This window comes from Spermophilus citellus, assembly GCF_964194105.1.
Source record: "Spermophilus citellus genome assembly, chromosome: 16".
Taxonomy (NCBI): Eukaryota; Metazoa; Chordata; class Mammalia; order Rodentia; family Sciuridae; genus Spermophilus; species Spermophilus citellus.
Genome location: NC_138196.1, coordinates 71862404 through 71886314, shown reverse-complemented (window position 1 = coordinate 71886314; position 23911 = coordinate 71862404). Strand labels below are relative to the sequence as shown.

Sequence of the window (23911 nt, the reverse complement as noted above, 5' to 3'; positions counted from 1 at the left end):
CATGTATTCCTGGTGAATGGATTCTTTTATCATTTTATAATGTCTTTCTCTGTCTCTAGTAATTTTCTTTGATCTGCTTTATCTGATTTGATATAGCCTCTACTTTAAAAAAAATTATGGTTTTCATAGTCTGTCTTCCTCCATCTTTTTTCTCCCACAAGTTATTCAGGTCATTGAATTTTAAATACAATCATTATAAACAGCCAGCAGTTGAGTTGTGCTTTTTTAAAATATACTGAGCTGGGGCTGGGGTTGTGGCTCAGTAGTAGAGTGCTTGCTTAGCACATGTGAGGCACTGGGTTCAATATCAGCACCACATAAAATAAATAAATAAATAAGTTGTTTTTGTTTTTTTTTACTCTACTGTGCTAATCTCTTCCTTCTAATTGGTATGTTTAAACCATTTAGACTTAGGATAATTGTTGATATGATAGAATTTATGTCTCTCCCAGGTTAACTAAAAATATAACTTAGGTCCATTTTTGTTAGAGAATTCACCAAGAGATTAAATTAGAAATAGCTGTCAATGGGTACTTCACTAAAGATGGTCTTTATTCATTTGCTTCATTCTAGGCTAAATTTATTGAGGCAAGTCTCAATTGTGTGGGATTTGAGGGTCTTAGCTACCCACTTATCTCTGTCTTTGGCATATTGTGACTTTTTTCTCCAAGGAAAATCATAGATCTGTGCAAGGAACTTGAATTGCCCAGCTCCTGGTAGAGGTCAGATGGTTTCGTGTTCTCTCGTGTCTGTGTGTGTCATAAGAGGTTATCAGAAACACTGAGAGCGCGGTGACTGGTGATGTTTGCATCTGCTCTTCACGAGGAGCATTGCAAACTCACATGCCGTGAGCTTCTCAGAGAGCACAATATGAAAACCTTTACCCACCAATAATCATCAGATTCTAATAGTACAGTTATTGCTGCATTCTAAATAATTTCGGGGGGGTTGGGTTAATACCACCATTTTTGTATGCTGACAGATTCTGTGGGTCAGGAATTTAGGAAGAACACAGAAGAATGCGTCCGTTAATGAAATCATGATAGGGATTTTGTGCAGACAGTGAGCATCATAATCCTGAGATGACAGTGGTGTTCTTTCTTATCTGTTCCTACGTCATGGACAAGGTAGGCTGTCATTGTTTAGTGCCTGTTCTGTACAGTTGGGGAAACTGAGGCTTTGGGAATAGATTTCACCCAAGCCACAGAGCAAATTAATGGTAAAATGGAATGAAAATTCAAGTCTCTCTTTCCCCCATGCAGGTCATCTCTGAAAGAACTCTCCCTGGCTTTGTTGCCTAAGGTGTCATTTTATGACTTGGCACACACAGGGGCTTAACACAACTGAGACATTGCGTGGCATTCTGAGCAGATTGTTCCACTTAAAAGAGTGTTCCCGTGGGGTGGGCAAACCTCACAGCTGCCAGCAGTCAGTTTTCAAGTTGTTTCCCAGTGTGTTCTTCATCCCAAAGGAAGAGCCTTCTTTGCTTTCTCCTTCGAGTCATATTTTCCCCTGGTGATCAGTGGAGGTGCATCTGTGTCCCTGTGTGTGTCTAAGGGAGTGGCGGTAGGTGTGGTGCAGGACTCAGTCCTCTATCTCCAGGGGGTTTTCTTCTAGACATCATGGTTCTCTTTACAGTTTAAGATCCACAGTGTTATAGATTCTGTTTTGTCTATAGTGGGTTCTCCAAAAGTAAAAGAAAACCCTTAAACCAAGATTCAAACAAAGCCACAGCTATGTGGTAGCAAATGGTGAGAACTCAGCCATCCTCACAAAGCCTTCTCTGATCTGGAACCCACCTGGCCCTTGTGCTCCATGCCTTATATTCTTCACCTGCCCCCTCTCCCAGCCGACCTGGACTTGGGTAGTTTTCTGAATGTACCATATTTACTCTTGTATTTTCTGGCCACGTGGCCTGAAAAGTTGCCCTGAATCAGTCAGGGTCGCTCCAGGTGAATTGGGCTGGCTACTAAATAACCACACGGAGACAGAAAATACCTTTTTTGTGGGGGGGTCAGTGATGGCTCCTTGACCTCAGCTCCCACAAAGCAAGCAAGAGAGGCAGGCAAGAGAGAGAGAGGGCTCTCCTGAAACCCTCCTATTTACTGAGGGGAAGACATTCAAGAAAGTTCAACCCAAATAAGGCAAGGGATTGGGTTTTAGGGGGTTGCTGGGCAATGTCTTCTGGTCAGCAGATTGACTGACATCTTGGAAAGCCACACCCAACTCAGGTGCTGTGTGGCGATCATAGGCAGAGCAGGCAAAAGGGACACATACATCACACAGCCCAGTCAGAGCAGCAACGTCAGTCCAGTCCCCTCATGCGCTCAAATGCCATAGCTCACACACACAGCCATGGCTGACTCAGACAAAAAGTCCTCCCCACCCATACATATTGAATTTGCCTGCTGCCCAGCGCCGCCTCCTTAACTTAAATACTTCCCTGTGTCCACAGCAGAGCTGAGGGTGTCTCCTAGCACCCCACCCCCAACTGCAACCCCTCCAGGGTAGGTGCATGCTTTATTCTTCTTTGTATATTCTAGACTATTATCAAAAACAGTCAGATCCCAAGGATTGAGGGGACAGGCCCATCCTCTTGATATGAATGAGTTCCTGGACTCATGGGTTAACAAAAGCATATCCTTCTACTCATCATCATTTTAGCTTTACCTAATGTCTTTGTGGTCCTAGAACATTTGCAAGAAATGCTACTTTATTCAGATTTCATTAAAATGCCATCAATGTTTGAGCCATAGCTTTAGATTTTCTCTAATTGAGGAGGGATTTCGAAGGGGGGGGGGGAGAGCTGGGTCTGTAAGTGTGCTCTTCATCTTGATTTTCTATACTGATGAGGGCATCAGTTCCTCTCCCTTTCTGTGATTACCATGGAACCAACAGAGACAAAACCAATCGCACTCCATTGCTTTGGACCATCATTGGTTATTATTTATTACAATGGTTAGTTCTTCATTAAGACTCAACATGTACCATTTCGGGGTAAACCTGTGGTTCCCAAAAGCTGGTCCTCAGACTGTGGTTTAACAGTTCTGGTGTGGGGTCCAAGAACCTGTATTTCCCTAAGCTTACCAGTTCCTACTGGCAGAGACGAATGCAGCTCAGCTAAAGCCTGTTATGGCAAAAAAAAAAAAAAAAAATTATAACCTGTTTTTTAGGCATATTTATTTTTTCTTGATCTTTGGCAGTCTGTGGTTTATCTGTGGTCTAGAATTTTCTCAGAAAGATGCATACATTTTCCTCAAATGTCCCTTGGATTCAATCTCATAGCCTATACAAAAAGCTAAAATGAATTCCCACCACTGACTAATTAGATGAATCATTCAAATAAAATCAGTGCTTACAAAAGACACAACTCATGACTTTCCCTAAAGCACAAAGTAGTTGATGTTGATGCTTTGAATGCACACTGTGTCCTATTCTTAAAACTAGGAATAGGAACCCTGAGCCATTGAATGTTTTATTTAAGGTGGTACAAAGTCAGTGGTGAAGACAGGGTTAGACCAGGAGTGTCTGGCATGGGTGTTGACCAACCACAGAAGCCTGCATGCAAAAGCCAAGAGAGTCAGTGTGTCTGGCAGAGGAAGGACCCTGTTCTAATTATATTAGACATTGTGGAGGATGGTGCAGATAAGATCTGGTGCACTGTTTTGCTAACCAGTTTGGATGGTTGAAAGCAGAGGTAGGTGTAGTCAGATAAAAGATTGTAATAGATGAGAAGGGTGTTGGGGTCAATGATTTGGAACTTTTAGTTGATATCATACATTTAAAAAATTGTATTGCATCTTGGGGCTGGGGTTGTAGCTCAATGGTAGAGTGCTTGTCTAGCACTTGAGAGGTGCTGGGTTCGATCCTCAGCACCACATAACAATAAACAAAATAAAATAAAGGCATTGTGTCCAACTACAACTAAAAAAATTTTTTTTAAATTGTATTGCATCTTAAAAATGGCACTGCATTATTGCTTAAAAATGACCTTGACTTGCTGGGCTTGGTGGTACATGCCTGTAGTCCCAGCAGCTCGGGAGGCTGAGACAAGGAAGATGGTGGGTTTAAGCCAGTTTCAGCAATGGTGAGGCGCTTAGCAACTCAGTGAGGCCCTGTCTCTAAATAAAGTTCAAAATAGGGATGGGGATGTGGCTCAGTGGGGACTCCTGAGTTCAATCCCCAGTACCAAAAAAAAAAAAGACCTTGACTCAAATACTACATATGCTGATATGTCTATCACAAGGTGTTTGACCAGAATAACAAGAATCTTCACCTTTTCTAGTTCCACAGTGGCAACTTAAAAAACAATAACTACTTGTATTCTGCTCTCAAGCATATTAAATGCCAGTACAGCAAGTAGAGACACTTACCCTGAGTCCTGGCCTATTTGACCAAGAACAATAATACATTAAATGATGAATGGAGCAAAGTGGATGACATGGTGACAGTAATGGCAATTATTATTGTTATTGCTAACATCTCTGAGTACTTCTGGTGTGCTAGGCTAACCTTCACAATAGCGTAAAGAAGAAGTAGGTGTTATTATTAATCCCATATCTGAAAAACAAAGATCAGATCTGGTGCACTCTTTTGCTAACAGTGGATCAATCAGTAAGACCTTATCCAGAGATCAGATGGTTCTGGCCACAAATAGGAGGTCTTGTCAGTTGAGCAGCCGCCAGGACTGGCTGTTCCAGGGACAGGGTCTGACTCCCTTTAACCTCCTCTGGTTCAAGTATGGTAGCTGCCAACAACAAAATCAAGCAAGCTATAGATCGCATAAAAAGCCATTTGATGTTTGCAGTTAGAGAGGAAGTGGAGTCCTCCAAGAGCCAATCAGAGAACTAAGGGAGAAAAATTCCCAGCTGGAGCAGGAAGACACTCGGCTGAGGACACTAGCCAGTCCTGAGCAGCTCACTCAGCTTCTAGACCAGCTGCAGGCTGACTCCCCTCCTGCCACCAAGCAGCCACAGGGGACCACACAGCCCCCGGCTCAGTCAGCGTCCCAGGACTCAGAACCAAGCTCACAGCCTCCTATTTCCTCGCAGAACTGGCTGCTGCTGTTGTCTGAACTGACCACACCGGGAAGGTGTACTAGGGAGAGTCGGCCTCCATAGTCACAGAGATGTGAGACTGAAATATGCCGTTACCTTTTTTTCCCAGTGTTAAACACTCATTTGCTTTTGGCTTGAAGAAATTAATTAGTTGGGTGAATTAAAGGTTCATCAGAGAATTAGCACGATGGACCCTGTGCAGCTTGGCAGATATCTGAGGAAGGGGGTAAGTGGTGCTGTCCACCCCACTCCCAGAGTGCAGCTGGCTGGCAGTGTACTCCTCAGGGTTAGGGAGCAGTGGAGCTCCTCCGTGGACTTTGCTCTCTACCTGCCCCCCACAATGAGGAACTTGAAAGTACTGTGCCTTTTAAATAGCAGAAGATACAAAACTATTAGTGATAAAACAATGGCAGGTAGCAGGGACTTATGCTCTTACTATGAAGGTTATTTTGCTTATTGGGAACCTGTTTATGTAGTGTAACTATTTTGTACATCATTTAGGTTGTATAGATTGAAATTTAGATTGTTTTCTTGGCTGGCTGAAGAGGTTTGGATTGTTTTATAGAGAGATCTACATAACGACTGCTACATGACAAAAACCACACCTGAAGACATTTTAAGAATTTGGCACAGTCACTTTATGTAATCAGAAATCTAGCTACTGTTCAGTGAAGTCTTTGGATTGAGCTGGCTGATGACTTCGAAAAATGATCAGTTTTAGCTAATGAAATGGATTTCTCAGTAGGGCGTTCTGCAGATCACCTGTGTGGTCATTATATGCAAATGTTTCTGTGCATGTTCACTATGCCATTGTAAGGTGTCACTGAATTTAACTGTTGTACTTGTCAGCTTTCCATAAAGCATATGAAATGTTGGTTTAAAAAAATATGTTGGGCTGGGGTTGTGGCTCCATGGTAGAGTGTTTGCCTAGCACGTGTGAAGCCCTGGGGTTGTTCCTCAGCACCACATAAAAATAAATAAAATAAAGGTATAAAAAATACATTATCAATTTCTCAAGGATGAGTTTTAAGATTGACTTGTCTGATATACTTCTGAAAAGTTGATTAACTTTTTGAAGCATCTTTCATGATGTTTTTCTGTTCTCAAATGTCAGTTTCAAAGAAAAGAGGAAAACAGAAAAAAAAGTGATTAACATTCATTTTAATAAAGTTGATTTGCCTCAAAAGAACTTAAACATGATGTTGCTCTTAAATCCAGTCACACGCACAGCAGTCTGATCACGTCGTGTGTAACCTGGAACAAGTTACTTATTTAAATTCTCCAAAGGCCTCCATTCACCATCTATAACAGGAAGTAATGAATGGCTTATCTCTTTGGAAGAATAACTTTAAAATCAAGATGATATTTGTGAATGTGGTTGAGAGAGATACGAGTCAGAGGTAATGTCAACTTCAGTTAGGCTGTATATGTCCTATTTTGGTGGCAAGTCAGTTTGACAGTTGCGTGAGGACAAGTGTCATGGTTGGCCAGGGACAATACTCGATCTTTGACCCCTTAACTCCTGCTCATTGCTGCTGCCTGTATCATAAGCTATCTGCTGTCCCACAGCGTCCCGGATAAATGGCTCCACTGTGTTTTGAGAGGAAGTCTTGGCAGCTGTTCGGAAACTTTCCTGATAATGGCTGCCCTGACTTTCCTGCCTCGGATGTTTGTGCTGGATTCCCTGAAGAGCTCCTGCTGTCTGAACCTCTCCTGTCCTGCCTGGTTTCTTCAGCTCTCTTTAGTCCAGGGTAGACATCTAGATTGTATAATTTCTAATAATTTTTTTTTTTGCTTCTTAAAATAAGGTGATGGAAAGAAATAGGTCTGTCTCTCTTCCTAGGAAACCCCTAATTCTTGAATCATAAGAACTGAGAGTGAAGAAGGGATCCACATACTTGAGGTCCTCAGGAGCCTGTAGCCTGGGTCTGGCAAACTTGAGTAGTAATGAGGGGAAAAGGGCAGAGCCCCATTTTCCAGCAGAAAAGTGCAAAGAGGCCCACCCAATTTCCTGGACCTGTTTGCCTCCTGAATCACGTTCAACTTAAGACATCCTCAGAATCCATCTTTTCCCCATCCCTTCTGTTAAGCTGATCTCAGTCTCTTTCTCTCTTGTTCATTCGCATTGCAGGTATACTTTGACCCTCTCTTCTTCTTTATCACTGCCTTTTCCTGGGCTTCACGGTTCCCTGCTCCAGCCTGGACCCCACACTGTCATCCTTCCACTGCTTGCTTTCCGGAGCATCGCTGCCCTGCCCTCCACACCTGTCCTGTGGTGCTCATCCCTGGATCACTGGTCCGCCATCTTGTCTCCTCCTTCATCTGTGCTCTTCCAGTGGCTGGAGAAGGGCTGCCGAGTGTGCCAATGTCAGTGGAGATGGCCCAGCCCAGGGGCATCTCATCCGGGTGTTATTTGGCAATGCTTCTCTGCATTCTTCCACAGGTCCACCTACCTTTCTCCACCGCCGCTGTCCAGACCTCCCGTGCTCCTGTCAGGCCCCTTATTCCACCCTTAAGCCCTCCCTCTATGGCTTCAAACTCTGAATCCCTGTTCTCCTTCTCCTGTGCTGTTTTGGAGACCAGATGACTTTCCCTGTCCACTCCAAGTCCTTCCCGGGCTGTAGATCCATCCACCTCTCACTCCCTCCTTCCATCCATTCATGAGTTCTCATTGTCCACTTCTGTTTGTTCCTTCCTCTCGGCGTTGAAAGAAGTTATGGTTCCCCTTCCAGTTTTTTAAAAAAGACCATACTCCATCAGCCATAAATTCCTTACCTTCTAACCTGTGGTGTCCATTCCCTTTTCCATCCAGCACCTTCAGTTTCTTCTCCCTGCCCCCCCCCCTTCCTTCTGTGCAGCCAATACACATTGGAGTCTCAGGATAAACATTCTGGTTTCCATGGAGCTGACTTTCCAGTGGAGGGTACATAATAGGTGGGTAGGTGGGTAGGCAAACACATTCAGTTAGTGGGCTCTAAAAAGGGGTGACCCGAAAGAGGAGACAGGTGACTGCGGTGGGGTGAGGGGTTCAGGAGTGAGAGTAGAGAGGCCTCTCTGAGGAGGTGGCATTTGAGTTGCCACCTACTTGGTGGGAAGGATCCAGCCATGGGAGGACCCAGGGGAAACCCCTGGCCAAGGGCAGGTCCTCTGGCAAGAATAAACTTGACAGCTGCAAGGAAATGAAAGAGAAGCACTTAATTCATGGCCGCCGGCCGTGCCTGGTCTCCATCCACTTTCAAATTTGCCCTTGCCTGGCTAAAGTCCTGCTGCTTCTCTGAAGCCTTATTGGTGAGACCCTGAAGCATCTTGCCCCATCCATCAGGCCAGTCTCTCCCCATCTTTTTTTTTTTCCCACTTTTTAAATTATTTATTGTTATTGTCAGTTTTTAAAACAATTTTTCTTAGTATTTTTCAACAAGTTTAATATCTCCCCATCTTTTTGAACCGTGATTCACGTTGGCACTGTTAAGCAATCCCGTGTTCCTCACTGGGCTCCCTGACACCGCAGTCCTCTGCCTCTTGAGTCCTCCTGTCCCTGGGACTTCTCTGTCTCCTTTGCCCTCTGTACCTGGAGGGTTGGTATAACCAGGCCTTCACCCAAACTCTCTTCCATCTTACTTTCTACTTATCACCCAGCTATCTGGGCATCCATCAATCTATCTTGAATTGACAAATAGAAATTATGTATACTGTGGTGAATAATTCGATGTGTTCATCTTTGTATAAACTACACAGTGTTGAACTTAAAGATTCAATTAAGCAATTAACATATCCATCATCTCATCAATTTATTATTTTTTTCCATGATGAGAATGTTAAAAAAAAAATTATCGTAGCAGTTTTGAAATACATGATGCATTGTTGTTGCCCATGGTCGCCACACAATGCTGCTAGATTGTTCGTCTTCTCTGAGATTTTATACCCTTTAACCAGCAGCTTCCTTTTTCCCACCACCCCCCAGCCTCCTAGCCCTGAGAACTACCATTCCACTCTCTGCTTCTGTGAATTCGATCGTTTTAGATTCCATGCAATATTGGTCTTTCTGTGTTTAGCTGGTTTCATTGAGCATAATGCTTCCAACTCCACTCATGCTGTCACAAATGACAGAATTTCTTCCTTTTTAAAGGCTGAGTAGTATTCTGCCATGTTTGTACACACCACATTTTCTTTATCCATCCTGTTGAAGGACACTGAGATTGCTCCCACATCTTGGCTCTTGTGAATAACGTCCAATGAACGTGTGGGAGTGCAGACAGATCTTGAGCACACTGGCCTCCTTCTTGGTCTACAGACCCTCCCTGGTGGATCTCACCCATACCCACAGCTTCAATTTGTTTGGTGGGAATGCCCAAATCTATGTTTAAAGTTCTGTCTGCTGACTGCAAACCTCAAATCAGCACAGGCAGACCTTGACGCCCGTCCTCTTTCTCACCTGCCGCTGGAGTCACCCCCACATCCTTCCCTTTCCCTCTGCTGATGACCATTCTCTAACACGTTCTGAAGCTCTCTAACCAGCCTCTTCCCCCTCCCTGTCATCTCCACTGCCACCATCCTGGCTCAGGCCCTTGTCATTTCCTGCTGCGCCAGGTGGCTCCTTCCTCCTTGCTCTGAGCTCATGTCCTGTCATCCGCCCCCTGTGATGTGATCCTCCTCACGCCTCATCCTGCCTGTTAAACCACCTGGTGCTCTTGTGCACTAGGACTGAGTCACACCTGTGAGGATGACTTAGCTGGCCCAGGTGGCGTGGCCGCCCCTGACCTCCTGCTCATCTCCCACTGCTCTCCCACACCTACCTACTGCACCCAGCCGGCTGCACTGCTGCAAGTCAGTCAAACCCAGCCAGCTGTTTGGTGTTCGTTTGTTGTTGTTGTTTCCAACATCTTCACTTACGCCATTGTCCTCCTTGGCCTGGCCTCTATGATCTTATAGGCCCCACAAACAGCCACTCGGTCTTCAGTTTTGGTGAGACATCTTCTACCTAACCACCCAGACCCTCTACCAGGTGGACGTGGCCTCCCTGTCTGTTCACTCGGGCTGACTCTGGGAGGTGCTTACCAGATTACTTGTGCCGTCTTGCTTACCTTTGTGTGTTCTTCCCTAGAATGTGAATTCTGAAAGCCCTGCTCTTTTATCTTGCTCATCTCTGCACCTCTGAATGTGATCTGGGGGGATTAATACTGGTAGCCACTAGAAATATCAAGGATAAAACAAAATCGCATCACTTGAAAATGGATGATGTGGGGCTGGCAGGTCACCTGTGTGGAGCCAGCCCACTGCAGCTCCAGAATCCTACATGCCTTCGGTTCCTACTTATTGTTAGATACCCCGAGGCTTTTGTGAGGTGATAGGTACGTTGTAGTTTTGTGGGGTGGGGGAAAGAAAGAAAGTCAACTGCTAATACTAGTGCTGGAGTAAGAAGGAGCTCTAAATAAGTGAGGTTCTTAGAAGTTTCTAACAGAGTAAGAACTAAATATTGGTTTATCTGCTCAGATCTATGACAGGAACAAGCACATACGGAATGCAGTCTATGGAATGAGAAAAGATCATTTATGAATCTCCTCAGCAAGTACAGTGGGCACAACCATTTTTTACCCAGTGGAAGAAATTCTCAGAGCCATGTGCAGTGGTGCACGCCTGTAATCCCAGCAGTTTGGGAGGCTGAGGCAGGGGATTGCAAGTTCAAAGCCAGTCTCAGCAACTTAGCGAGACCCCAAGCAACTTAGTGGGACTCTGACTCTAAATAAAAAATAAAAAGGGCCAGGGATGTGGCTCAGTGGTTATGTGCCCTGATGTCAATCCCCAGTACAAAAAAAAAAAAAAAGAAAGAAAAAGAAAAGAAAAAGAAAGAAAGAAAGAAAGAGAGAGAAAAGAAAGAAAGAAATAAAAAGAAAAGAAAGAAAGAAATTCTCCGTGGTAAACAGGGTTAAATTTGAGTGAGGATATGGCCTGAAAGTAAGGGACATTCCATGACCCAGCCGACAAGCAAAAGCTGCACTGTGGGGCTCCTTGATTGCTTGTTGACTTTTTAGCACCTGACCCTGGGGATCCATGACATTCTGTTCATTGCTTTCACAAATACCACGTGTCTACTATTGATCTGCGACATCAGAGCTGGCAAGTGACAGCACTGTAATGACACCTCATTTATCTGGTGGCCTGGGATCGAGACACACCAATCTAGGCAAAACTTTCTAAGTAACTGAAGCACCATAGTTTTTAAAAAGTACTTTTTTTTTGAATAAAATCTTTCTCACATACTTACTTCTTTCTCTTCCTGAAAAAAAGGTCAGCAGAATATGCTCTTCCAGAATCACAGAGCAAGCAGGTGTGTGCTCCTTCAAGGATGTCTTCAAGGACAATTTACATGAGTGGGGTGTTTTTTTTTCTTTTTTTTTATTGGTTGTTCACAACATTACAAAGCTCTTGACATATCATATTTCATACATTAGATTGAAGTGGGTTATGAACCCCCAATTTTACCCCAAATGCAGATTGTAGAATCACATCACGTCGGTTACACATCCACAATTTTATATAATGCCCTATTAGTAATTGTTGTATTCAGCTACCTTTCCTATCCCCTACTATCCCCCCTCCCCTTCCCTCAGAGTGGGGTGTTTTTAATATTAAATGATCCCAGATAATTTTTTAAAATAATGTTCTGCCTCCTGTCCTGCTATCAGGAGTTTGCCTGTCACGGTTTATTTCTATCAGCATTTCTACCTGTTACAGATATTCTTTTCCCAGAGACAGTCAGCCCTCCATATCCATGGGTTCTGCATCCAGGATTCAACCAACCTTGCATTGAACATGTTCAAACACATTACATCTGTACTGAAAGCATATAGACTTTTCTCTCATCATTATTCCCTGAACAATAGAGTATAACCACTATTGATATAGAATTTACCTTGTAATAGCTACTGTAAGCAACCTAGAGAGGATTGAAAGCATATGGAAGGATGTATGTAGGTTATATGCAAATCCTATGCCATTTATGGAATCAATGTGAGCATCCTCCTTGGATTTAGAGATGCTTGGGGGATCCTGGAACCAATTCCCCATAGGTACTCAGGGACAAATATATTCTTTTTCTTTTAGGAAATATCTCCATCTCCCCTGAAAATCCCCCCTTTCAAATTTACTACTTGCAACGTTTTACAGATAACTCATGTAACAACTGTCAAGATTATATAGTAAGTGAAAGCAAAGCTGTAAAGGTCCACAGGAGGCTTAGATGTGGGCCAGCAAGCCCAGTACCACGGGCTTCACTGCAGACTTTATTCTGTCTATCCTGACTTCTCAAAAGCTCTTTCCAGGTTGCTGCTTCTCTTCTGTGTTCTGGATTCAGTGCTGCATGTGAAGGGTGACGCTAGGGAGTAAACTCTTGAGCCAGGCACTGTCCCACCAGTCAGTAACCAGGCAGGTGGAAGTGGGGAAATGACAACTTCTCTGATTTCAGTGGGCCTGTCTGGTAATTCAAGGTCCTTTCATGTTCTCAAGTACCAAAACCAGTGGTTCAGGACAAAAAAGTTTAAATGCAGTGAGACACAGTGTCAGGAGGAGGATGGACCACTTTGGATTGAGACTGCTGTGGGCATCTTCCCAAAGTGGGAAGAGCAGTGTCAGAGGGGGGACAAGGAGGCAAGGAGACTAGTGGGGTATGTGTGTCTCTGAGAAAGTGCCAGGCCTTTCCACAGGAGGGCAGTTACGGAGGGAGGAAAATGTGCCTTTCATAAAATTGACCATTGACCCTTTTTAAGTGTCGAGTTTGGTAATGTTCGGGAGCTTCACATTATTGTGCTACCACCACCCTATCCATCTCTAGAACATTTTCATCTCCCCACATAAAACCTCCACGCTCATTAAACACTAGCTTCCCATGCCCTGCTCCCCACAACCCCTGGCTTAATTAATCCCCTAGCTTATTTCATATTTCACTTAGCACAATGTCTTCAAGGACATGAATTCTTGTAGAAGTTAGAAGAATTTCATTTCTTTGATCGAATTGTATTCCATTGTATGCATATGCTGCATTTTGTTTGTCTATTCATCTGTTGCTGGAGGTTTGTGTTGCTTCTGTCTTTTAGCTTTTGTGAATAATGTGGCTTTGAACGTGGGTTTAAATTTTGAGGAGCTAACTGCCAGGCTGTATCTACAGTAGCTCAGCCACTTTACATTCCCACCAGCATTGCACAGGGCTCCAGTTTCTCCAAGGGTGGCCACACAGGCTCACTGCATCTATGGAGGGAGGGAAAGGAAAAGAGGTGCCAGTTGGGGTGTCTGAAGAAGATCCAAGCTTGCTACAGAGTTCTTATTTTGATCTTTCATTTGTATAGTGCATAAAATAATATTATCCTATAAAATATTACGAAAGTGTCGGCGTGGCTGACCCGCTTTGTGTTTGCCATGAGTGCGTGCCAGCTCGCAGACTAGAAGGCCACCCCACTCATAATGCATCTGTCTGCTTCCTTTCTGTTCCTTTGAGTTCCCACCACTAAAATAAAGATTCAGGAAGCAAAAGAATTCCTTTAGATGCTGTCCTTTGTGTTCGTAGCAGACCACCTGGGAGGGCTTTCTCTGTGCAGGTGTCTAAGTGTGTAAGTGTGGGCGTGGTGGCGGGGTGTGGGCGTTGGTGGACTGTTTTAAATAACTTATCTTTAAAAGAGATGCAATTCAGGGAATCTCAAATCAGATTGATAAGACATAATTAAAATAATTAGAGTATGGGGAAACATACTCAAAAGTTGTTGTAACAACTGTTTCAAGGCACAATTTGTGGAAGGTAGTGAGAAAGCAGTTCAAATGGTGTTGTGGCCATCCTGATGGGGGGGCCTCCCTTGCTCAGAGCCACTAGTCACCACAGCTGTGCAGACTGGGATCACTGTCACCCTGGGCTAATGATGTGTGGGGCTGCAAAAGACCACTAGTAGGCCACAGTTAGAGGAATTGCTATTCATAACATTTATTGCATTCTCTGGGTTCTTTATAAATAGGTGTCTATCTCTTGAGATGGATTTGAATACACTGCTGTCTGTGTTTTCGATTCTGTGGATGTAGATTTTTAAAAGCTGATGATTCTTTGCCTGGTGCTGAGAAAGAAGAGGGGTCAGTTGGAAAAACAACCCCCCTGGCCCACCTGCATCTTTTGCATTGTTTGTTAGTGAAAGGAGAAGCTTGACAAGGTGCAGACCCGACCGGGCAGGCCGGTTTCAGTTGTGCGGATCTGCCCTCTGTGACCCGCTGGGACTCTCTCTGACTCAGCCCAGCCTCCCTTGGTTCCTAGGAGTTGGTGGTTTAACCATCTGCTCTAGTCATCATTAGAGCTGGGGAAAGAGCCTGTTTCCGCAATGGGAACTAATTGCCTGAAAGAATTAACAGACTTTGAAGGGAACCACTTAATGTTTTCAAAGAAGTCCTGTGAGCTTCCAGAGAAATAAATCTTTTCTCTTCCATCACTGGAAGACTCTGAATTCCTTTCCAACATCAGCCAAGTAGAACCCTGTCAGCCTCCCTGACTTTGAAGGCAGTTGAGCAGTGTGCCCTGTTTCCCAAGGAACCAGCTAAGGCTTCCAAAGAGGACTGAGTCTTTGTCCTTCTGCACCAGGGTCCTTCCATCACCATGCTGACAGCCAGTGGACTGTGCCTCTGTGTCTTTGGGTGGGCCCGTGGGACAGCTGTGGGGTAGGAAGCCACCTTGAGCATACACCTGGCTCTTCTCACCCAACCTCACGAAGATCAAAGAGCCGAAAGACCAGGGCTGGAGGATGAAAAGCCCCTATGAGGCAAAGAACAGAGATGAGAACTTGGTGACGTTTGTGAAGAGGTATAGTTCCCACCGAAGAAGGGAAGAGGAGGAATGAGGAAGGAAAGAGAAGGGGTTGATGAGCCACGGGACAACCTGTGACTCACCATAGGCAGACATTTTTCCCTGCAGATTTATTTTTGTAGCTACTCAGAGACTGGAAGGTACATTCGCAGCCAATGAGATTAAGAGGAAGAAGGAGACAGGGAACAGAAGATGTCAAGGATAAAAGCTCTCTGGTGATTTTTTTAATGTGGACTAGTTTTCCTTATTTTTTCTGACTTCAAGAAAACTCCCATAACTGATGATTTTAGGAAGAAACTGGAACCTAGACATTCAGGTCTTTAGGCAGGGAAGTTGTATCATGTGGGCTGCGGAGAGGCTCCTCCTGAGATTGGAGCTGAGAAGCCGAGGTAACGTCTTCAACCTGACAAGCCACACTTGGTGGAGTTTCAGTCACGGTGGCCTAGGGTGGGACACAGTCTGAAGGAAACACAAACTGTCCTCTCTTCTGCTTCTGTGTCTTCTGACTGTGCTCTGTCATAACAGGGCTGCAGAAGAAGGGAGAGGAAAGATGGTAGCCAACATTTATTGAGGGCCTACTGTGTGCCATGCACCATTGTCAACATATATTAAAGCACGTACCCTGCGCAGCAAACTGTGGGGAAAATGAGGCACAGAAAGTTTGTAATTTTATACAAGAAATCTATGGGGCTAAGATTGAGCCCAGGACTTCTGGCTTGAGCATATGTGCTGTGAAGCCTTGAGCCATGCTGCTTAGGGGCAGGAAGGAAGATGTGAAGCTAAATAGGATGTGTCTGCTCGTCATACTGAGTACCCCATATGTTATCTGCTTTGATGCTTCCAGAAGCTTCCCAAGGGCCACATAGCCCACAGGTCCAGCCCTGAGCTCCTCCGAGATGCCCTGAATAGATCACTGTGGTCAATGTATTTGAAATGGCCATAATTCCTAAGAGATAATTATAACACATACATTTTAAATTAAATAAACATAATCATTTTAATCTTCTTCTAATCATATTGCAGAAAATATGAATAATAGCAGAAAAGAAAAAAAACACATCCCACTCTACATCACAATCAGTCTTATTCTGGCATATTTCCTAGCAGCCCTTTTATGAATGCCTCTGAATAATATAAATATAGTTTTGTACAGGGCATGATACGCTTTTCCCCATGTTTTTCCTGAAGTCTTTGCAACTGGGTTTTCTGAATTGAAGGCATTTGGGTTTCTCTTGGTATATTTAATTTGGAGCATTTTGAAATTTTCTAATAATCGTAGAGATTTAATATTATTTTTTAAAGGCATTTTGTGCGAGGTCTCCGTTATGAAAAAAAAAAAAAAGAACTCAGCAGTAAGAATAATTCTTTGTCTTTGTGTTAACAGGGATCTACAGGACAGAAAGGGACAAAGGGACTCTGTATGAGCTCACCTTCAGAGGGGACAGCAAGCATGAGTTCAGGCGACTGGTCTTGTTTCGGCCCTTTGGTCCCATCATCAAAGTGAAGAAAGAGAAACTCAACATGGCCAACACGCTCATCAACGTCATCGTGCCACTCGCCAAAAGGGTGGACAAGTTCCGGCAGTTCATGCAGAACTTCAGGTTGGTTTGTTTGCACACGTTTATCTCCCCTGGAACAGTGCGTCAGAATGCTGAGCTCACGTCCTGTCACCCCCTCCGTTTCCCCTGCCAGGTACAAAGGCCCCTTTCTCTGGCTGTTCAACTCTGTCTTCTTGGTATGGAGTTTATCACTGATATCTGTGTTTCCCCAAAGCACAATGAGAAAAATCCCCGGATAAGCACATTTACCTTCGGAAGTGAAAATTAGGAAGGACGGGTTTTCATCACCGCCTCCAAAGATGACCCCGTGCCCTTTGTGTTCAGTTGTGACAGGAGTGTGTGCTCTTGCTTGGGGACAGCAGGAAATAAGACTCTCAAAGGCGAGAGGGTGACATTCTACATCCTAAGGAGCAGGGAGGAGCTGGCTGGTGACAGAGCCTTTGTCGACACTGAACCCTTGCTGGCCCACGCCCTTGCGCAGTGGAGGGCTGACTGCAGTACTGTCCTAATGTCCGGCTCTAGCTAGCCCTGGGAGGGGTTGAATCAGAACTGCTTTTTATTCTAAGCTTTATCCTCTAAGAGATTAAGCTTAGACCCAAGCCAGGGGGCTGGGGATGTGGCTCAAGCGGTAGCGCGCTCGCCTGGCATGCGTGCGGCCCGGGTTCGATCCTCAGCACCACATACCAACAAAGATGTTGTGTCCGCCGAGAACTAAAAAGTGAATATTGAAAGTTCTCTCTCTCTCTCTCTCTCTCACTCTCTCTTTAAAAAAAAAAAAAAAAAGAACCAAGCCAGGAAGCATTCAAGCTTCAAGCATTCATTTTTATAGCTACTCAATAAGACTAAGTGAGGTTTTGTTCTCAGATGCACTGAGATACTTTTCAGTCTGACTTAAAGCCCTTCACTCTGGGTCTAATAAGCTTTTATGGCCCAAATTCATAGACTGACTGAGGTAAACCAGCTAACCTATTTAGTCTGCTGATTTTAAAGGTAGAATATCATTTTATCTATCTTATTATCTAATCACGGAAGATCAAGCTCATTTTTAATCTTTCATCATTACAGTCACATTGTTAAATGCAGTCATGTTCCCTATGAGAATGTGGTTGGTACCTCTCAAAATCTGGTTCATAAATATGCTGGGTTTTTAAAATGTAAATGGTAAATCATTTATATTTAACTCATTTATTTAAAATCAGGATAAAATACTCTTAAAATAAGAGACCGTTGGGGTCATTTGGTCCAATCCTCCTTAATTCAGAATCCTTCGACAGCACCCACAACCTATGGTTTGGAGGGTGAGTTCCAAATGACCACCTCACAAGCTGACTCTGTCCAGCCAGCTCTGGACAGCAAGCACTTGATTGTTTGGACCTAAAGTCTGCTGCCTTGTAATTTCCCCGCAGTGAGTCTAGTTCTAGCATCTGGGGAAACAACTGAACAAATCCATTGCCTCTTCAACATCATAACTTTTCAGGCATTTGAAAAAAGCCGCCACATCCTTCCTTGTCTTCTCCAGGTGTAGCAGTTCTCCTTGTCCCTGGTTCTGACTGAGGGGTTTATGTGTTTGAGCTTCTTTCCACCTTCCTGTGGTGTTTCTGTGTTGGAATAGCAGGTGCCACTGGCTGATTAAACATGATGTCCTAGGAACCAGTGGTCCTGTGGTCAGCCCTGGGCATCAAGTAGTAGCATTACTCAAAGCAGCTGGTGTGCCCATACCTAGGACCAGTTTCAACACAAAACTGCTCCTCAGTGGAGCCCTCGGGGGACCTGAAATGGCAGGATTCTCTAGGTCACATCTGCCTAGCTACTTCCTTCATGTCACAAGGATTGCAACTCATTAAACATAGGAAGAAAAGTAGAAGGGAAGTATTATTGAGAAAAGTAAAAGTAATCACTTACGGGTCTCCAGAACAGAGGTGGCAAAGTGAACTGTAATGTTAGCGAATGTTTACGAAACACACAAAAACCCGGAGCCTCATTTCCTGACTTTTACTGATCATGTATCTTTGGCTGCACAAAGGGGTGGGAGGAAAGACTGTTACTCAGATAGGATGTTTTGAGAACCTGTCACATGTCCCAGACACTCTATCCAGATGTGAGAGGTGAGAAGAGGAATTCCAGATATGGAAACTGCCTTCACAGAAAGTAGAACCCGCTGAGCAGAACATGCTGCTGGGGGTTCAGGCTAGAGAGGCTCCCTGAGCAGATGGCACTGGGCAGGAGGCCAAGCTGGAGTCTGCTCTGCAGTCCAGGGCTTCTGAGTCCACTGGGATGTGGGAGGTGAATACCTGACGCCGTTTAACTCCAGTTAATAACTTAGCAAAAGCGGCATCGCGAATCACGAAGAAGGGATTGTTCATGACGTGGCGTTACGACAACTAAACTAAACAGCAGGAAAAAAAATTAATTCTTATTTCACACCAAAAAACAAAGCAAATTCTGATCAACTAAATATTTAGATGCAGATATCATGATCATGGATTACTGGGAGAAAATGACAATGGGCTATTTGTCAAATATTTGACCCTGTCTTTATGATGTCCTTTCCTACCCAAGATTGGAAACTATTAACTGAGGAGGACACTGTGAATGATCTGCATTTCTTTCTTTTTTATCTGTTTTATAACTTTTTATGTAGTTTCCCTAGGTTTTACATTTTGATGAAAATTGTTTTTGCTTTTTTTAATTTAAACATGAATTTCTAGTTTATAGAGGTGATCCTTGGCTAGTATAAGATGTTTAAGCAATAGAGAATAAATTGTTTACAAAGTGACTCCATGCCTAGAACTAACAATTATTAACATTAGTTGAACGTCATTCCAAGCACCTTTCTTTCTCTATAGACAGACCAGTAGCTTGCTAGCTAGGAATCCTCTAATGTGACATGAGATATACTCTACATTCTATCTGTAATTAATAATCAAATTTTACCTTTCTTAAATTTATAGAAAATAATCTGAAGTATAACAGAAGAAATTGCAGAACATTAAGAAAACATCTCTTCACTGTAAGATATAGCAGTACCTAAGAGATCCTTCTAAAGTTTTTTTTTTTAAAGTGATTTTGCAAATCAAAAACAAAACCAAAGTTTGGCATTACTGTGTATTTTTTAATGAAATATTTTAATTTTAGACTGGATTGTCTAAAAAATTGCAGTAAGAAAAGGAAATCAGCACCATCTATGCTTTCTCTGTGTTCCATCTTCCAATTTCTGTTAGCCATCTATTATTTGGATCTTGTCTGAGTTTGCAACCATCACATCCTGTTTTGTAAAGCAGGGTTCTGTATTTAAGTAGCTTTAGTGTATTCATCCAGTCTTCTCACAATAGCATCTCCATTCCTGCTCCCTATTCAGCTCTGTTCCATGGACAAGGATTTTTTGGAGAAGGGTCACCCGTGCCTGAGCCAGGATCTCTGCCTGGGATCTTGGTAGGAGAAAGATAACTTGGCTGACTGGAAGTTCCCAGGACACACTTTCATGGGACTTTCTTTTGTCTCTCTTGCAAATGCCTGACTTTTGCCTGGTGGCCTGAAGATTCTTCTGTAGTCTTGAATCATAATAAGTTAATTAGGATCTATCTTATCTCAGTTCCAGTTATTCTAGCCATTTGTCTGGAATAGAGTGGGCTTGGTTGTTTTGTGGGTTCCTTCATTTCTGGGAGACTTTTCCGGTGTTCCGTTTTCAAGTACTTCTTCATTTATTGGGTTCTGTGCTGGGCACAATTGCCTACTTCAAGATCTCCCTTTATTAGCGTCTCCTTGATTTTCAATGTCTCAGGCTTTTATCTGCATTCACTTAAGCCCTCCCTTTATGTCAGTAATTTGATTTTCTGATGTATTTGTTCTGTACCTTGCTGTTTCCAACTTAATACTTCTGTTTATTTTGGCTATTGATTTATTTCCTGAGTACATAATGTGCCTTTTAGTTTTTATCATTTCCTCTCTGAACTTTTTTTTTTAATCAAATTCACATTTTTGTAAAAAGGGTAAAACACTTGTAAGGAATTTTCTTCTGAGTTATGTTTTCTTGCAAGGCAACACTTTCATTTGCTTTGAGTTCTATTTCTTCCTTAAATCTCAGGTTTTTCCTTTAATTGTGTTCGGACCCCCGGGGTACGGTTGCCATGGTGTTTCTTTCCATCTTTCCTCTGAGTCATGTGCAGGGCTACCCGGCTTCCTGTTTGCTCTGACATGGTTTGAGCGGATTCTCCTGGGCTCCCTCCTCATCTTGATCAGAGCCGTTTGCATCCGCTCCCAGTTGCCTTCTGAGGACAGAATATTGTTCTGTTCGCTGTGGGAATGAGTGGGTGATGGCGAGGAGTCCCTGGGATGGACACGTGAGCTGTGCTAGGCTCACTGGTCTGGTTGGGGGTGCATCCTTTTTCCTGGGGTGCGATGTGTTTGGCTGGCACAGCAGGCTCTCAGGTGAGGGCTGGAACTTCCGAAAAAGTTAGCCCTGTTTGTTTCCCTGTCTTCTCTCACCCTGTCTTCAATATGCTCTCCACTTCTACAAGTCAAAAAGAGAGGAAAAAAAAAAAAAAGTTTGGGCTCTTCCCTGAATGAGCCTGTGGGCCATGGCGAAGAGACATAGCAAATAGATAGTTGGCTCTCAGTGTGTCCCAGCCCTTCTCTTCCAGCTCTGACAAAGGATTCTGATTAGAAGCAATTCTCTTTTTTTCCTTTGCTTCTCTCAAATCCACTTATTTTTGCAGGGGTTGGTTCACAGCACATGACTAAGGTAGAGCCCCCTTACTTTCCTTGCAATGTTAAAAAAAAAAGAAAAAAAAAGTCCACCGTGCAACCAGCATGCTGGCTTCATACAAGAGGTTCGAAGCATAGAAGTTAACTATTGAGATCAAAATAAACACACAAACTCAATTTACCTTTTTCTTTGACCAGGTCTGAGACGGCCCTCCCTCTGGCTCCTGCCTCGAGCCACCCGGTGGGGCAGCGAAGCTTACTCAGACTAGCAGGAGAGAGAGAGAGAGAGAGAGAGAGAGAGAGAGAGAGAGAGAGAGAGAGAGAGAGAGAACGCCAGAGGATGGCCTTTTATTGGGGAACAAGAAATTCAGGGGAAAATTCCATCCAATGAAGGTCGAGGGGGACAGCATTCCAAGGTCAGGGTCAGTGATTGGACTCAGGGTCAATGGTCAGTCACACCCCCACATGGACAGGCTCTCACACCTGGAGAGGGTGGGGATTAGTTCCGACACAGTTGAGCCAGAATGCCTCACACCCAATCAGGGAGGGTGCCAATCACATGTGAGAACAGCTTCCCACAAAACAGAATCTGGCGGGCTCTTCCTGCTGCTGGTGGTGCCCGGGTCCTGGGGTGGGAGATCGGGATTCCTGTGGTCTCCCTGATGCTCCAGGGCTGCCTTGGCACCTCCTCAGCCATCAGGCTTCCTCCTGGATGTCACACTCACTCACTCCCCTTCTGGGGGCAGCGCCTGAAGCTGAAGTCACAGGAGGCTACAATAGAACCTTCCATGTCCTTCCTTGGCCTCCTCTTTGTGAAATTTGGTGGCAAAAGAGTGCATCCTTTCCACTGGTTATTTATTGGTGGCCAGATTTTTGACATTTTCCACTAATTTTGGCAAATGGTTTGCAGTTACCACTATTTGAGATTGGTTATTTAAAGCATCATCCTTCCTAGGTATCGCCTTTCAAGCATCAACAGCCCTTGGCTGAGGAATCTTTGATGCCACTTCATGCACCTCAGCTGTAGCCCTTTCTAGAAAGTGAAAATGTTGGCCCAGCTGGGCCCCAGGCAGCTCTCTGCTGAGCGCAACAGGGAGCTTTAGGCCTTTGACTTCAGCATAAATTCCCTTGTCATTCATCTATAAGAGACTCACAGGGCTAAGACTTAGAACAACAGGTCTGCGTTTGTTCTTGTCCAGAAATAACGAATGTGGAACCTGGAATTCCCAGAGAGCAGGCCTGGTCGTGAGATTCAGCACGGCCCCTGGGAAGGCTGAGTCTATAAAAATGGCTTACCTCGGGTGATGGCCTGCCTGGGGTGAACTCTGCCAGGAACAGAAGGCCAAGTTTTCAAGTTCCAGAACTGTGTGCCTTGGGGACAAAATGGATTCCAGCGTATATAAAGTACTAAAGTATTTATTCTCATCGTTGCCTTATTATAATCATGGTCACCGATCCTTAAATTATTTGCATTTATGAAAATACAAATTTAAAAATCATTTTTATGAAAGTCAGTGGTCAGGGGCTCAATCACAAAATGGGAAGGGGATAAGTTTCCCTGGGAACTAATGGAAACCATCAAGACTTGACAGAATGGCAGGTTTTGTACTTCCCTGCAGACAAGAAAAAGGAAAATAAAGGCTACTTTACTTCAGCCTTTAGTACTCAATGAGAAGAAGCCTGACCGTTGTTAAGTGAGACAAGTTTGTTTCTTAGCAATGGAATGAAGGGTCATTTTAAAAAGTATATATATATATTTTTAGTTGTAGATGGACACAATACCTTTATTCTATTTGTATGTGGTGCTGGGGATCGAACCCAGTGCCTCACGCATGCTAGGCAAGAGCCCCACCCCTGAGCCACAACCTCGGCCCCCTGAAGGGTCATTTTTAAGAGGTAATGAACGCCATGAATGACATTCCTAGGATTTACAAAACTCATGACACTGAAGCTTCAGTATTGTCATCTCCCTGAGTAAGAATAAACACCTCACCTGCTGCACATCTTGAGAGCAATGAGGAGGACTTTGCTCCTGGTGTTGCCGGGCTGCATACGCACTGCATGGCCCCATCTCTGGTCCTGGGGATCAGGTGGCTGGTCACTAAAGCAGACTCCTGAACTCTTGCTGTTGTCTTCCTGTCCCATGGGGGAACCACACAGATGCCACCTTCCATTGCCCCTCCCATGAATGTCCCACCGCCCTCACCTGGGATCCGAGCACTCCTTTACCTGTGGCCAGGAATGCAGTGGGCTCCCCTAGTGGGGCTTGCTGCAAATCTAGTCCTGTTTGTATGTGCTGCCATTTTGATCCGTAGAGTACTGGCTTAAACCTCCCTGCTCTTCTTTCTCCTCCTCCTCCTCCTCCTTTTCCTCCTCCTTTCCCTACCCCTCCCACTACTTTAACTTCCCCTCCCCCTTCCTCCTCCTCCTTTGCCTTCAAAACTACGGTCACACTTGTTTTTGGCTACTGGGTTTCTCTCAGCTTCCATGTGGTAGAATTTAAGTTGATCCATTATTGTGTTGTGTGTTTTGTTTGATAGCAGGAAGAATCTCATAATCACAAAGCTATAGATTTTCTTTGGATCTTTATCTGAGCCTCTCCAAGATTATAAAAAAGAAGTATTATACCATAAAATATTCTTTGTGATTTTTTTTTAAAAAAACCATTTAGTTATTCATTTCAACTTTGCTTGCTTTTTATTTTGACTACTTCCAGCTGAGAACCTATTTTCTTTTGCTGGGTTCCTCCTCAGACTGGGCAG

General features: G+C 44.0%; 1 protein-coding gene across 3 annotated transcripts in view; it reads left to right on the top strand.

The window, feature by feature from the left end:
• CSGALNACT1 (chondroitin sulfate N-acetylgalactosaminyltransferase 1) overlaps window positions 1-23911 on the top strand; it is a 308877-nt gene that overhangs the window by 248445 nt on the left and 36521 nt on the right. For all 3 annotated transcript variants that reach the window (XM_081268974.1, XM_081268975.1, XM_081268976.1), the window contains one exon: window positions 16271-16487. In XM_081268974.1, coding sequence (XP_081125100.1) covers window positions 16271-16487 — 217 coding nt within the window. The remainder of the gene's footprint in view (window positions 1-16270; window positions 16488-23911) is intronic.